The following is a 16,575-nucleotide window of genomic DNA, read 5'->3' as shown; positions in this document are numbered from 1 at the left end:
GGAGTTATCCACTGCCATCATAATTCCCCACGTATACCTACACAACTCATCAGCAGTAACGAGATTTGATCATAAACCCAGATGATGTTCAAACCCAACCTGACACTTCTGCTGTAATAATATGGAGACATATATTTTGAGCATTTTGGGAAATTACATCACCACACCTGTTTGCCTCACAGCCATACAGTAAGACGGCTGAAATTTAGCACAATTTATCATGATGGCACATTCTCTGTTCATATAGCCTCAGACTGCAATTACCTAATGAAATGGTGAAAGAGATAGACAACTAATGAGAGCTACTGGAAAATAAAGAGTCTTTAGGCACTATCAGCATATCACTTCAGAGAAAAATAAATAAATATATATATATATATATATATATTATATATATAGTGCTGTCAAACGATTAATCGCGATAAACTGTATCCAAAATAAAAGGTGTTTACATAATGTGTGTGTAATGTGTATGTTTATTAAGTATATATAAAGACACACATGCATGTATACATTTAAGAAAAATATGTTATGTTTGTATATTAAATATATTTATATATAAATTAAATTATGTTTATTTACAGGATGTGCTGTTGAATAAATAATTATAAAATTATAATTGAAAATAAATTATATGAATATAAATATATACATGCAAATACTTTCTAAATACTGTATGTGTGTGTATTTATGCATACATAATAAATTTACACAAAACAATACATATATATATATATAGCCAAAAATATCGGCACCCTTGGTAAATATGAACAAAGGAAATATCATTATGAAATAAATGTTTTCAGAGATATTTTACTCATAAGAATTTCTAGGGGTGCCACGTGTATTTGAGGAAAACATTTATTTCATAATGAAATTTCCCCCCCCATTTTAAATTCTTATTATCCAATGAAAGGTTAGATTTTTATGATTTTTTTTAAATAAAAGATCAAAAGGATTAACAATGCAGATTAATATTCACAGCCGCCTTTGTTCATATTTACCAAGGGTGCCAATATTTTTGGCCATGACTGTATATCTGTATATGTATGTATGTACATACATATATAGGTGATGTTGTTTTAATAGTAAACCTTACTTGTCTTGTAGTTGAACTCTGTGACCCCAGTTTAGAGCCTTCACATGGTTCTGGACAGCCTCAGCCATTGTTGACCTGCAACATATTCAAATTCAGTAATCATCATATTAATGATGCACAGTTTACACAGGCAAGCAGATGAGGCCGGAATATGAATGCGGTCCGCTTAACGGTTCAGTGTTACCTTCTAATGCTTTTCTACGGGAAGCCATTTAATGTGAAACTTTGCACATTGCGTTTATATTCTGGCTTCATCTTCTTGCCTGTACAAAATATACATCATCAATAAGGTGTTTACTGAATCGCGCACACACAGTAAATACACATATATAAAGATGAATTGATTGTGAGAGAATGTGTGTATATACGGAGAGTATACACAGGGTTTTTTATGTGTGTGTGTGCGTGCACATATATAGTAAGCGTACAGAAAACTGTATTTAAGGCCAGCATTTGGAAAAAATAAAAACCCCTGTAAAAACCCTAGCATCTTTATCAGACCTTGAGTGCCCTCTAGTGCATTTGACCAGTCGACGTCTGCTTCTGTACCACAAGATGGTGCTGTGCCATAAAGTGCTTGTGAAAGCAGTATTTGAAACATAACCTTCCTCACCACTCAATATTATATGAATATTAGGATATGCTCTGATCAGGAGGAAGCTACACTTATGTCCAGTGCAATAAAGCAGCTCTGGCTATAAGCATAGAGTCATGCCAAGCATCTCTGATATAGATTGATGAAACTCACCAGTCATGTGACAGGGATTCTGGGATTCTCCAGCCATACTTCCTAGCATCTTTAACAGCAGTGCCAAGCAGAGCCGCCTGATGCATAAGCTTCTTTGGGATACAGCCGACATTTACACACGTGCCACCGAGACCCCATTTAGAGCCTGAAGGTGACACGAGCGGATTAGCTGTTTTTTAAATAAGTTATAGAGACAACTATAAATGGGTCAGCATGTACCTTTGAGTGAAGGTTCGACATAGTCCAAGACAGCAACTCTCTGTCCTAATTGGGCAGCTGTAAGAAAAAAATAAAAATAAAGTCAAGCATTAAAAACACCAAATGACATCTTAATTAGACCAATTAAGCAGATGCATTGAAATATCATTTCTAATAACTGTAAAAGAAGAAAAACAAATCAAATATCTATAGTATAGATGACACCTAACTTCTTTTGAACATGCCAATCCTCCAGAGCCTCCACCAATGACCAGCAGATCATGATCAAACCTACCTGCTGGAACCAGAATAACACCCCAGATCATCCAAGAGGCAGAGACATTCATAGCTTGTGTTATTATAGTCATCTGCTCCTCTGATAACTTCCCTTTTAGTTCCTCATATTAAATAAACATTATTGCAAATCTCTCTCTCACGCGCACACACACACACGCACGCACGCGCGCGCCTATATTATGACACAAGCAAACTAGTAACAGTGAAAGTACTGAAGGTAAATTACGGATAATGACATCTTAATGAAGAGAATTGGCTGAAATAACTTCACGACAATATGCTCTCTTATTAAATAATCATTACCTGCAAAGTTTCTTGTAAACATTAAAGTCCTAAAGCAGTAGAGAACTTTTATCCTCTGCCTTCCTCTGCTGAAGGAAGCCATTGCTGTCAGCAGACAAGACCCCAGTCAGTCGCTATAGCTGCCTTAAAACATGCCTGGCTGAATTTTAGCATTATTATACAATTTTACGGTATGTCTTACACGGCTCGAGACTAAGTTTAACGACGAATACGAGTTTAAAAAAGCGTTGAACTTGACTGCTTTAGCGTCGTCTGATTCGTTTGAGTCGGATCTATTCCAATGAATCAAATGTTTACGAATCATACCGAATCGACGCATTCGATTAAAAAAATAAACATTATTAATGATAATGATGTTAATGAATATTTACTTCTAAGTGCACTATTTTAAATTATATTTAGATTAACCTTCTTCATTAAATAGGAAATAAACTAGGTTCATTAAAGTGTTCAAAAGAACCGATTCGCGGAAATGAGTAGGAGGCGGGCCAAAGAATATTGACAGGCGTTCAGACCAATCACAATTAAGAGCTTGGTTAGCTGCGGCAATTTGATTGGCTATGCCGGTGACCACACAGTTTAATGAAGCTTCACTTTTCCGCTGCGTTGATAGCATTGTGTAATCATGCCTGTGGATATTAATGAATGGACAGGTTCTCTAGCGCTTACAGAGGTGGAGGAACAGCCAGCCAAGCCTCTAACGGTCAAATATGGCTCTTTGGAAGTTGACGCTCTGGGGACAGTGTTCAGTCCCACTCAGGTCAGAGCCAGTGCACGCGCATGCAGGAATCAGCTAGCAATGCTTCTGCATCACGTAACCGTTATAACTTGCAGATATGCGTTTGCAATGCAGTATGGTGCCTTTTTAATGAAGCTTTGCCAGAATTAGTCAACATATTTGCATTTGCATTGCCTAAAGAGAGTTTAAATGAATGCATTCTGTCTGTAGTTATGTAATTGACGCAAGGGTCGCACGCAGCCAAAGTTGCATCTGTCTAGAAATTCCACGATCACGTGATGTAATGTGGACATGGCCTCGTGCAAAAATTATGTGAGCTACAATTAATTAATGGGCCACCGCCTAAATTAGAATAGAGACCTGCATAGCAATGCAGAAATTAGGCCAAATGAATACACGTGTTCTGAACCGATAAATCAATGCTATTTCAAGCTAACGTGTATTTGTAATTCTGAAATAGTTTGCAAGAACAGTTTTGCACATAAACTAAGCTTGGCATATAGTACATAAGGATAAATGCTGTTGTCTAAAACAACGGTCAACTGTTCTGCTATTAACAGTAATCATAATTATTATTATTTATCGAATTGTTGCATTTTAATTCATTTTATAAATTGCATTATAAATACATATTTTACAAATATTTTTTTTGGACATGTTAAGAAGTGACAGTGTAAAATGGGACAAAGAAATCACCAGAAGTGTTTTACACAGCATTTTGTATAGCCTAATTATGCAGTTTTTGCCCCATATTAATTGAAAGACCACATAAAAAAAAATAATAATAATAATGACAGACTATTTAAGTGCATAGAAAATCTAGAAGGTTATCAAAAATAATATATATAAATAAAATTCAAACTTTGCATCTGAGGTTGTTTCACTTTCATTGTGCAGGTGCAGAATCGGCCCACATCTATTGAGTGGGAGGGATGTGACCTCAGTAAGCTGTACACATTGGCCATGACCGATCCAGATGCACCCAGCCGAAAAGACCCCAAATTTCGGTATATTTTCAGATCAGTCAGCCATATTCATCAGAACTGAAATAAAGATGAACACAAACTGCAATAGTAAACAAAGGGATTCCCTAGTGAGTGAACAAGTCCCTTCTGCTACAGCTGTTGTGTTTGATCTTAGGGAATGGCATCACTTCCTAGTCGTCAACATGAAAGGAAATGACATCACCAGTGGATGCGTCATGTCAGACTATGTTGGTGCAGGACCTCCGAAGGGAACAGGTGAGGTTTTAGATTGACTGGCATAAAATGACATTTAAAGGGATAGTCCACCAGTCCAGTTTGTTTGTAATAGTCGTTTCAAACCCATCTAAAGAGCACCTTCTGGTATTACTTCACAAGCAGATGTCTCCTACGATCTGTTAATGTTTGGCTACACTTTATCTTAAGGTGTCCTTGTTACAGTGTAATTATACATTTAAGTACTGAGCAATATTAACTACATGCACTTACTATATGGTTAGGGTTACTTGCATGTAATTATGCATAATTTACTGTTATTATAATAGTATGTGTAACAAGGACACCTTAAAATAAAGCATTACCAAATGTTTTCAACCAAACTTCCTTTACATGGAGAGAAAAAAAGAAAAGTCAATAGGAACTGAAACGGTTTGGTTGCCAGCGTTCTTTAAAATATCTTGTGTTCTGCATAAGAATTAAAGTCATGCAGGTTTTGATCAACATGCCTGAGAGTAACTAGTGACAGAATTTTTATTTTTGGATGAACTATGCCTTTAATGTGGCAGGATATATTGCTTGTTGGTGTGTTATGGTGGGTAACGCTTGCGTATGATTCTGTTTAGGCCTGCATCGTTACGTGTGGCTGGTTTACGAGCAGTCAGCCAGCATCAGCTGCACCGAAGCAGTCCTCACCAATCGCTCGGGAGACAACCGTGGAAAATTCAAGATCCAGAGTTTCCGCACGAAATATGGCCTTGGTGCTCCGATCGCAGGGTCTTGCTTCCAGGCGGAGTGGGACGACTACGTGCCCAAACTTTACCAACAGCTTGCTGGCAAATAAGGAAATAATTCAGATTTGGGACATTTTCACTAATAAACTAAACCGTTCTTTGCTTTAAAAGCTGTGTAGTAATGATGAATTTCAATATACTTCAACCTATGCCTTGATTTACGTCACTTCGCTTGGAGACTGCCTTCAGTTAAAAAAACAAGACTTTGCACCTTTGAATAAAATGCAAGGCACATTTCTGTTGTATTTGTTGCTGCACCTTTAATTTCACAAAATTCTCACCGCAGTATATTGGAAATAAATCCCTGGCGAATAAAATCAGACTACAAAAAGACGCCGCTTGTGTGATGAGCACTTTATTTACAAATATAATTAAAAGCTCTGACAGAATCATGCCTCTTAACCTGAAAACAAATGTAAAGTGCATGCGACAGTAAAGCGTTTTTGTTCACTAATTGGACTTTGTAGAAAATACACAGGATGCCCAGAATCAAACGGAAACCCGATCATGAAACGAGAGGCCTTGAGACAACCAGTGACTGCAGGAAGGAACGTATGCTGAAACATTTATTATATATAGATGTGTGCATGTATATATATATATATATATATGCATATATAAAAAGAAATTGAACTTCAGTTTAAAATGTAATAGGAAAATAAGTAAAAGTTCTCCATAAAGCCTTCTATACACAAAATACATGTCCCTTCTTCCCTTTGTGCAGGTACCACAAGTTAGGATTGACGTATATGTATTATTCACACTGTGCACGTCAGATGAGGTGAAGATGAGTCACAGATGCAACTATCAAATTTGTTTTAATATGCAAACGTTATCAAATTTCTTCAATACTTGATAAAAGGTATTTTTTCATTTCCTCTGGGTGAATAAATACCAAATAGAGATTCAAGAGGCTGCAAAAAAATACTAAAAATCACACAGCCTGTCAAAAAAAAGTGTGCACAAGTGCATCTGGATTAAAATGAGCAATACAAACCCCCCGTTCATATTGCTTTTGTCTTGAAATCTCTCATTTTAATTACACTGAAAGTGTTATCATTGCACGAGAAGACGTTGACATCAACACCGTGACATATTTAATCATCTCGTATATAATATTCATATATAAAAAGAGACAACTACAGGATGTAATCCAGCATGTTATCCCATGACGTGTCTAGAAACGTGTAAGGCCTGTGCAAGCACCAGCCCAGAGGATTGACAGGACTGTCAGTAGCAAAAACAGCAGATTTGTTCAAAAAGAGAGAAGTAGACGAGCAGGACCGAGGGAGGATGGTGGAGTGTTCTGGTCTCATCTGTAGTCATCTTTAGGGTAGTCCAAAGCACCCAAGTTATTGAAACCCATACGAAGGCTCTCCATATCGAAGGCGTCGATTTCTCTCTCCTGACGGTCCAGCAGGTGTTTGATTCGGTCGGTGCGCTCTTTCTGAAGAGAAGCCAGCTCCTCCTCGATCTGAAAACACAAGACCGAAGCTCAAACATAGCTTAAGAGGAACCGGTAGACTACATTATCCCTGAAAAAGGCTTTACTTTGATTACTTTCTTTCCTTCGATTTGCTAAAAACTCTACAAGCTTATTATACGCCATTGAAAAAACCAAAGGTAGCCTCAAATTCAATGTTAGCTTGTCCACTTAAAATAATCCAAGTAATGGAGCAAAGTAGCTTGTGGGAGTTCTAGGGCTGATGTTTTGTCTTGAGCTCATGTTGGTCTTGTCCTTTGAGCTGGTCTGGAAATCAACATTTTGATGGACTGGTGCCATGTATGTTAATATTTAAGGATTGGTTGATTTTTGAGCAGTCAGTTCCAGTCCTCTAATTCGACTGGACAAGCACAGAACAGAGAATACAAACAAAAAGAACCAGCCACACTGTCTAAAGTTTAATACTTTTTAATATTTTTTTTAATAACCATTTCTTACTATGTGTAAGTTGTCGTTTTAATATTTTGAATTGTTTTTAGCTTATTTTATTTTTTATAGTATTTACAGAGTTTTGACTTTTAGTTTTAGTTACTTTTATCTAAAGCGACTTACAAATAAGAAAAAGCGTCTGCTAAATGACTAAAAGTAAAAGTAAAATAAAATATACTTTATTAACTTGTTAATAGGATTGTTGTATGGAAGCAAAATCCTTTTTCATTTCTTTCATGTTTTCCCTTCATGACTACAGGTAATGATAAGAATATTAATTATATTATATATAGAATATATATTTTTTTTATATTTTATATATTTATTCCTGTGATCTGCAGCTGTATTTTCAGCATCATTACTGCAGTCTTCAGTGTCACATGATCTTCAGAAATCATTCTAATATACTGATTTACTGCTCAAGAAACATTTCTGATTATTATCAATGATGAAAACAGTTGGACTGATTAATATTTTTGTGGAAACCATGATTTTTCTTATATATATATATATATATATATATATATATATATATATATATATATATATATATATATATATATATATATATATATATATATATATATATATATATCAATGCTAATAACAGTTGTGCTGCTTAATATTTTTATGTAAACTATGTTTCAGGATTTTTTGATGAATAGAAAGTTCACAACTTTTTTAAATATAAATCTTTTATAACATTATAAATGTATTTACAGTCATGTTAGACATGTTTAATGCATCCTTGCTGAACAAAAAATAATTTATTTAAAAAAAAGCATTGTATCTGTGTTTACTGTTTAAAAAATACAATAAATATATACTGTGTGTATGTATATGCACAAATAAAGAAAAAGTGTCATTAGTATCATTGAGATATTATAGGTTTTTTTTCTTGAGTTTTTTTAATATATATTTCCTGCGTCCATGCTAATTTTACTTACATTTTTATTAATTTTGTTGTGAGTGTTTGTCATTTTTAGTTTTTAAATGTGTTTTATTTCAGTTTTAGATTTAGTTATTTTAGCACATCAAGTTAACTAAATGAGAATGAGTTTTTTTTTTTTTTTTTTCATTTTATTTTATTTCAAATAAATTTCAGATTTTAGTTTTAGGTATATACCATAACCCTGATTTTAATAAATTGATATACTGTAAATGACTGATGAAATGCATTGAAAAAAATAAAGGTGTGCTTAAAAGCTTCTTCAAAGTGACACCATAGAAGAACCATTTTTTGGCTCCACAAAGAACCATTCAGTCAAAGATCTCTTTCTTATTCCTTTTTATAATCTGAAGAACCTTCTTTCGCCACAAAGACACAGAAAGGAACCATTTAGACAGAAAGGTTCTTCTGTGGCATCGTGAAGCACCTTTATTTTTAAGAGTGTCCACAAGAGTGTTAGAGGTTAATAACAGGACAAGACCTTCTGTTCAAGGTGTGCTCTGCGCAGTGAGACTTTCTGCTCCAGTTTCTGCTGCTCGCGCTCGTGCTGAGCCTCGGTCTGAATCTTGATCTTGCTCTGGTATGCATTGAGTAACTCCATCTCCTGCTGCAGCTGCTGCCTCAGAGCCTGGCACTCGGCCTCCTGAGCTTCATCCAGACGGAGCTGCACACAAACACACACGAGCGCACGTGAGCCTCAGAAGGTTTGCTCACACTACAGCATAGTTAACCATCAATGGTCTTCTTGTACAGGCAACGGCCCGAGACTGGAATTTCAAACACGAGGCCTGTTTTTTCTTTGTTAACTTCAAATCTGTATGAACTATCAAAAAAACAAATGCTCACATTAGCAGATCCAAAATGGGTTAAATAACAAATTCTGTTGCATCTTAAAGATATCCTGAAATCAAATGAACCGAGTGCATTAGTGCCCGCCTACTTTCTTCAGTGGCATTGAATCCCGAAATATTTTTTCCATTCATTTTTCCCCATAAGGATTTCTAAAAGTCTTTAAAGCATTATAATAAACCAAGCCAACCAGCTACAAGGTGAATAATAGCATTACAAACTTTTATTTAAAGTAGTGCTGTCAAACTATTTATTACAAAATATAAAAGTCTTTGGTTTACATAATGAATGTGTACTGTGTATATTTATTATGTACACACATATAGAGTATATATTTTGATTACATGTATATACATTTATATTCTTATATTTTATATAAATATATTTAATATATAAACAAATTTTTTTCTTAAGTATATGCATGCATGTGTTTGTGTGTGGGTGTGGGTGTGTGTGTGTGTGTATATATATATATATATATATACATATACACACACAGTATCCACCCATATATTATGTAAACAAAAACTTTTATTTTGGGTGCGATTAATCGTTTGACAGCACTAGTTTATAAGTAGTTGTTTAAAATCAATTTCCTGAATGGAGAAATGAATGGAGTTTTTACTTCCAGAACCCGACTGCTGGACTTCAGCAAACATCATTACAAACATCACTACATTATTACCCACTATTTATACTTTTTCTCTCCAAAATGTCACATTATGGACATTAAATGCTTTGTCAATGACATTCCAGGTGTATATTCCTTACGATGATCTCTCAGAGCTACTAGAATGTGAACTTATTGGCCTCTATAATGGTTACGAGTGTTGTTTCTTCACTCACTGCCTGCGATGCCATCATCTCGTTGATGCTCTGCTCGTACTGCTCAGCCAGGATGGCCAGTTTGCGCGTTTGCTCGTCCTTCAGGGCTTTTAGCACGGTCTTGTGCTCGCTTTTGGGGGTCACCTCTAGCTGATGGTGCCGCAGGGCCTTGTACTGTTTCGTCTGGACTTTACACGTGTCCTGGAACTGTTTCTTTATCTGGAGCTCCATCGCCTGCAGGAGACAAGACTCAGCGTTGAATAAACACAAACTGACAGCCTTTTCAGCACAAAAATGATCATCTAATATGAGTTTTGCCTCAAAGGATTGTGAATTTTTGGTAACACTTTACAATAAGGTTCCATTATGTTAATGTATTAACTTGTATATTTTATTTATGCCATGTCAGCATCTTAGGCTATTTATATGGAAAAAAATAATAATTCAAGTATAACAAATACAATAAAACCAGCAAACAAACAAACAAACAAGTTATATTACACAAGACCATTAACATACGATATAAGTTCTACATTTTTAAAACTTCTTCTGGCAAAATTATACTAAATAGCTCTTTAAGTGAGTTTTTTACATACATTAAAAGCAGGACAGTCCAATCTGTTAAATAACATTAGCAATAAGCAATACATTTGTTACATTATTTATTAATGCTAAGATCAATAGGAAAAATAAATAAAGAACTGCTCATTGTTAGCTCATATCAGCTCTGGTCCATTGAATAATATTAGCAGATACAACTTTTGATTTTAATAATGAATTAGTAGATGTTGAAATTAACAACTAAGACTGATAAATGCTTTAGAAGTATTTTTCATTGTTAGTTTCAGTTTGTTGACTAATAATGTGTGTGTGTATATATATATAATGTAATGTTTAAATTAGGGCTGTCAAACGATTTATCACATCAAAATAAAAGTTGTTGTTTAATATATGCGTGTGTGTGTGTGTACTGTGTATATTTAATATGTATATATAAATACATACACACGCATGTATAAAATGTTATATTTTAATATTAAATATATTCATATATAATATAAATTACATAAATATATACATGCAAATATTTAAAAAAATATATATCGTGTGTATTTATATGTATACATAATATATTCACACAGTACACACACATATTACATTAACAAAAACGTGTTTTGGATGCGATTAATCGCGATTAATCGTTTGACAGCACTAGTTTCAATGTTAAACATTTCTCAGATCAAGAAACGTCAGAGCATCATCAGTCTCGACTGACCTGCTAACGCTCATAATATGTACCCAGTTTCTAAAATACAAAGTTAATGTTCCAATCACAGTCATAGAAACAATGAGACCTACATAGATTTTGTAGGTTAAAGTCACACTATATATAGCTAAGACTATTTTTTTTCGTTCACAATTGGTGGTACCTTGAGGTTCTTGGGCTGCTGCCGTAGTTCGAGCACATGTTTCCGGTGCAGCTCTCTTTCTCTCCGGTTGTTGTATTCGATCTGGTTCTCCAGCTCTGTTTGGTGCTGCAGTCGGATCAGATCCATGCGGAGTTTCTGTAGGGTCTTCAGCTGCCTGTGCTCAAGTTCTTGGGTCGACTCATCTTGCCTGATCAACATAGCGTGCTCCATTTCCTTCTGTGTCTTCTTCTTATTCAACTCCTGACAGACAGAAAGAACGAAATTAACATTACAATATTACATTATTCAAATGTGACCCTGGAGATCCGCAAAAGCAGTCATCAATAGCGCAGGTATATTTGTAGCAATAGCCAAAAATGCACTGTATAGCTCAAAATTATAGATTTTTATTTTATGCTAAAAATCATAAGGATATTAAGATCATGTTCCATGAAGATATTTTGTAAATGTCCTACCATAAATATATCAAAACTTAATTTTTGATTAATAATATGCATTGCTAAGAACATAATTTGAACAATTTTAAAGGAGATTTTCTCAATATTTAGATTTTTTTTGCACCCTCGGATTCCAGATTTTCTAATAGTTGTATCTCAGACAAATATTGTCCTATCATAACAAACCATACATCAATGGAAAGATTATTTATTCAGCTTTTATACATTTCTATTTTGAAAAATTGACCCTTATGACTCGTTTTGTGCAAAATAAGGTCTCTTTTAAATCTACTAATGTTGATACCTGGATTTTTACATATCCTTAAGAAAATTAGTGGTGTTTTCCTGTACAGAAGTTGCCACCACAATGCCCGGGTGTTTGCTATGTGATTGCTAAGGTTTTCTGACTTTGTTCTAGCCAAATCCTATGTGGTTGCTATGGCATTGCTAGGTTGTTAGGGTATTCTAAATTGCGGTTAACAGGTGATTTAGTTGCCCAAAAGTTACAAAAAGTTAGTGGTTTAAATCAAACCCCTAATCATAAGGATGCACAACAATAATAATAGTACTAATAACTCGCCTTAGTAAGCAAAGGCTACAACAGTAAACGGTATGATCAAATAAATTAAACACAATAAGGTGTTGATATGCAAGTAGAGGCTTCAAGACCAGATCCAAATAGGGAGGACATGCACAATTTGGACTAGGATTGCAAACCACTGGATTATGCATCATCATCACGTTTGTTGCTTTATAGACCATGCATGGGTTTAGACTCAGTAATACTTCCGAAGGTTTCCAGCAGATTAATGCACTAGATTAAGAGATTTGCACATTGCTGCATTACTTATTTTCAAATCAGATTAATTGAAAACAGTTATCAACCCTGAGAAATGGTTCAAATTTTGCATTATCCCTGGGAAAAGCCTTCATACGATTATCCTGTATATATATACATACACACTACAGTTCAAAAGTGTAGGGTCAGTGAGATTTTTTTTTGTTTTGTTTATGAAAGTCTCACCAAGGCTGCATTTTTTTGACTGAAAACAGTAAAAATGGTCATATTGTGAATTTTGGTGCTCAAGAAATTTATCAATCTTGAAAGAGCAGGAATATTTTACATATCTTTATTTGTCTTAATTTAAAATCAACAACAATCTTACTGACCCCAAAGTTTTTAAACACATATTTCAGAGTGCTAAGCAGTCTTTAGTCTTGTTTTCACCTCTCGTAGCTGCTCCTGCTCAAACTCGTGCTTCTTGGTCATGATCTTGCGTTTGAAGGCTCTGCAGTTCTTGTCGTAGAAAGTCCTCTGTTGACCCAGAAGCTGAGCCTCTTCTTCAGCCTGAGAGTGCTGAATGTTCTCCTTATGCTTGGAAAGCTTTTCCTGCTTCTCTTTCTTAGGCGTGCTGTGATCTTCACTCATTTCCTGAACAGAGAATCATGAGAAGAGACAAAAGAACTCAAAGAAGGGTGATTGCAGTGAATACCCCGTTTATAAGTCAACACGAAATGGCATTTGATACTCATTTTACTCTTGTAATGCAGTGTTTTTCTATGCAACATTTTTCAGCGACAAGTAAAACAAGATTTGATTTTATTAATGCAGTTAGAGGGGAAAGGAATAAAAAAAATAGCTGGTAAGTTGAATAGTAGAGTTGTTTTTAGGGCTGCCCTCCACTAAAGATTTTTCTGATCGACTAGTAATCGTTCATTTGAAGCATTAGTCGACTAATCGCACATTTATTAATAAATCATGTAAATAGTATAATGCGCCTTTGATTGCCTAATAAGCGCTCAAGCACATGCATAAAGCTTGCCATAACACCGGCAGAAGTAATGATTATGAATGTGTCAAGGAAAAACAGTAAGGAGGCTGCATTAACATTTTAATAATTAATTGATAAACTAGTGCTTCCTTTGTTCTCGGTTTAAGAGATGAAGTCGGAGACACTGATGCAGTAGTGGACGTGCCTGTATGCATGTTTCATACGGATTACATGATCAGAGAACTTGTTTTCCATTTGAATTGGTTGATCTGAAAGTAGACATTTCACTCTCTATAGATATTTTTTTTTATGTCTGTAGGGCAATCATACACAGTTTTGGAGTTTCACGCTCAAGTTCACAGAGACCGAGACGGCAGAAAGCACATCCTGTTTGCTTTCATTATTTTACAAAAGCGCAATATTTTGTTACTGTGAGTGCACACAAATAAACTTAGTCTTTACAGATTCGAAAGATGTAGTACTCTTATCTGTATGACCAGTATTTGAAGAGCAACTGATCGCTACTATTCAGCTTCTACACTCCGCACAGACACTTCATTAACACACATTTTCTTGCATACTTCAGATGAAAAGCCATATTTGAGGTTGATGAATGATAGGCGAGTGTTTGGATGTCCTGCCTGAAGTACTGTATTAGCCTAAAATTCACCAGCCGTTAAAGATCTGTGTGACTTCGCCAATGTGGATTTGTGACTAAGCGACTAACACAATTTTGGTCCACCAAGCCTGTTCTGGTCGACTAAGTCCACTATTAGGGGGCAGCCCTAGCTGTTTACTAATTTTTCTTTGGAATAATATTAATATTCCAGTAAACGGGGTCAACTTTAGTTTCGACTTGTAGGAACTAGACAAGAACCTCTTTGATCTTCTCCTTGCACAGCTTATACTGTTTCTTCTGGTTATCGAGGAAGTTGGTGAGCTCTTTCTTCTGCTGGGCCATGATTTGCTGCTGAAACTTCTTCTCATCAGCTGCCAGTGTTTTCATCTGAGGAACACAATGCAGATTTATCATTAATAGCACTTCAGTATGTGACTGATTTTTTTCTTTAAATGTTAGAAACTCATTTTCTTCTCTGGCTTCATTAACATACTAATCAACATATGCTACATGAATAATTAGCAATCATCCCTTGGCTATTTACATGTTTAACATGCAATATGGAAAATAATAATATAAACTGGGGCAGCTTTCACACGATCTACATGAACTTTTGCACTCATTCCTTTTTTCAACTTTGTGCAGGGATTTTATGATATAGAATTTATTAAGATGTTAAAATCCAATAATAAACACTCTTGATGGTATATTGGTCAAATCACTATTTTTAGTCAACATCATGTCGATGTTAATCGACCAATATTTGATTAGCTAGTAACTATGAACTCTTTGGGTCTCAACAGAAGACTAAATGAAAGATCACCCACTTCTTTGTCCGTTTGGATGGCGTGCTTCTTGGCAAGTTTCTCCAGCTCAATGAAGGCATTGTTGGCGTGGGTTTCCAGTTCTTTCTGGAGCTTCAGTCTGTGTTCATCCATCTCTGCTTTCAGCTTGTTCTCCAGAGCAATCAGCTGCTTCTGGTGTTGCCGTCGCATGCGTTTGTACCCCGACATCTGCTCTCGGAGCTCATTTTCCTGCTCGTGTTCATGGATCTGACGCGTTACCTAGATGGAAAAGAACTTGGTTAGCGCAGGTGAACTTTTGAGATGATGAGATTTTTTCGGTGTAACAGTGCAAAAACCAACCCACAGACAGTTCTTGGATGATGTCGACCAAAGGTTGCATTAATTCTAAAATTTTATAAATGGTGCAACTTTTAAGACATTGTCAGATAATTCAAAATGACATATCAGGTTACATGCATTTCCCTACTCTCTCAATTTTGTCCATTTTTAATCCCTGTTGGCACATTTTGGACTGTCACTGTGGGAATATTTCTAAATCATCCCCAAAAATAATCTCGGGAAATGTGAGGATCTGGAAAGAGAAACGATAGATCGTCCAGTGGAATAATTCATTAGATATTGTCCATTGATTTACCAGATCGCATGATGATCAGTGTCATCTTTCACATTATGAGAGCAGAACAACAAGAAAAAGACATGAAATCTACAGCACAGCAATTGATAAGACTAAAAGTTCTTGTGATCTCAAAGGTGCATAAAAATAAACACTATATTATTATACTGACAAAAAAATAAAAAAAGTCCATAATTATTAATTGTACTGCAATATCTAATTGTGACAGAGGAAAAGTTGCAATGGTGAATATTACACATCTCAACATTGCATTTTCTAGATCTAGAAGGTCATAGATGCCTCTAAATATAAAAATGAAAACAGAAAAAGCCCACCGTTCCCTAGACTTCAGCAAAGCGCTGCGAGACAAACCTGGAAGAAGGGCGTGTCCAGATCAAACTGTTCGTTGAGTTTCTCGTAACTCCCACCTGAACTCCTCAAGCCAAACATATTGGCGAAATAAACCACCCGTGAGAACATCGAGAGTCGCCTACACTACATCCCCCAAAAGCACTCGCTCAAATCCCACCGGGAGAGAAAGAGAGAGGGGATAAAGAGAGAGGGCGAACACTGCTTCTCCTCTCTCCTCGCAGGTGCGCCGTGAATGAATGAGGTTCTCAGAGAGGCCTAAGCAGCGTTTAGTAGGCCAGTCACATGAGACGCCTGTCGAAGGGGGAAATTTCCTAATCGCCCTGAATCAGAAGCCCCACTGTAACCGCAGTCACCAATCCAGTCGCTTTCTGCCCAAATGCCCCTATCAGCCACACCGAAAGGGCATGTGATAGCACTAAACCCTGGCGGCAAAGCAAGAACGGGAAGGAGGAGTGAAACAAACGCTTCCAGGTTAAAGATGTAGATGAGAATTCAAATTCAACTTCTGACCATTTCAGAGCAAATGTAAACACATGTGTGAAGCTGACACATGTGGAGCTAAAGTGTTCAACAGGCATTTTAATTCTATTTGT

General features: G+C 35.8%; 3 protein-coding genes across 7 annotated transcripts in view; 1 reads left to right on the top strand and 2 right to left on the bottom strand.

Annotated features, from left to right (window-relative positions):
* Positions 1-2,731, bottom strand: part of LOC306870141 (thioredoxin reductase 2, mitochondrial-like) — a 28,675-nt gene extending 25,944 nt beyond the window's left edge. Inside the window, exons 1-5 of one of the 2 annotated variants that reach the window (XM_079417247.1) lie at positions 2,646-2,731; positions 2,269-2,343; positions 2,067-2,123; positions 1,848-1,992; positions 1,100-1,174 (exon numbers count right to left, since the gene is read on the bottom strand). In XM_079417247.1, coding sequence (XP_079273373.1) covers positions 1,100-1,174; positions 1,848-1,992; positions 2,067-2,123; positions 2,269-2,343; positions 2,646-2,727 — 434 coding nt within the window. In that variant the 5' untranslated portion in view covers positions 2,728-2,731. Of the gene's footprint in view, positions 1-1,099; positions 1,175-1,847; positions 1,993-2,066; positions 2,124-2,268; positions 2,344-2,645 lie in introns of those variants that run through there. The other variant, XM_079417246.1, reaches the window with a different exon arrangement.
* Positions 2,732-3,201: 470 nt separating this feature from the next.
* Positions 3,202-5,703, top strand: LOC306870143 (phosphatidylethanolamine-binding protein 1-like). The gene is made up of 4 exons (XM_079417248.1): positions 3,202-3,405; positions 4,282-4,391; positions 4,525-4,625; positions 5,210-5,703. The coding sequence occupies exons 1-4, from the start codon at positions 3,271-3,273 to the stop codon at positions 5,425-5,427; spliced, it is 564 nt and encodes a 187-aa protein (XP_079273374.1). The 5' UTR covers positions 3,202-3,270; the 3' UTR covers positions 5,428-5,703.
* Positions 5,704-6,177: 474 nt separating this feature from the next.
* The window catches only part of taok3a (TAO kinase 3a), a 68,155-nt gene continuing 57,757 nt past the window's right edge, over positions 6,178-16,575 (bottom strand). For all 4 annotated transcript variants that reach the window (XM_079417242.1, XM_079417239.1, XM_079417241.1 and 1 more), the window contains 7 exons: positions 15,019-15,255; positions 14,450-14,578; positions 13,029-13,232; positions 11,364-11,603; positions 9,955-10,167; positions 8,741-8,923; positions 6,178-6,851 (listed from right to left, as the gene is read on the bottom strand). In XM_079417242.1, the coding sequence (XP_079273368.1) occupies positions 6,690-6,851; positions 8,741-8,923; positions 9,955-10,167; positions 11,364-11,603; positions 13,029-13,232; positions 14,450-14,578; positions 15,019-15,255 (1,368 nt within the window). In that variant the 3' untranslated portion in view covers positions 6,178-6,689. The remainder of the gene's footprint in view (positions 6,852-8,740; positions 8,924-9,954; positions 10,168-11,363; positions 11,604-13,028; positions 13,233-14,449; positions 14,579-15,018; positions 15,256-16,575) is intronic.

This window comes from Barbus barbus (assembly GCF_936440315.1).
Source record: "Barbus barbus genome assembly, chromosome: 5".
NCBI classification, from domain to species: domain Eukaryota; kingdom Metazoa; phylum Chordata; class Actinopteri; order Cypriniformes; family Cyprinidae; genus Barbus; species Barbus barbus.
This window is presented reverse-complemented; position numbering and strand designations above follow the sequence as displayed.

What these genes read in the sequence shown, in the direction of transcription:
- LOC306870143 (XM_079417248.1), top strand. Translation starts at nt 3,271, where the DNA reads ATGCCTGTGGATATTAATGAATGGACAGGTTCTCTAGCGCTTACAGAG. An exon ending in CGAAAAGACCCCAAATTTCG is followed by an intron (nt 4,392 to 4,524) that starts GTATATTTTCAG and finishes GTTTGATCTTAG; the next exon opens with GGAATGGCATCACTTCCTAG. An exon ending in AGGACCTCCGAAGGGAACAG is followed by an intron (nt 4,626 to 5,209) that starts GTGAGGTTTTAG and finishes GATTCTGTTTAG; the next exon opens with GCCTGCATCGTTACGTGTGG.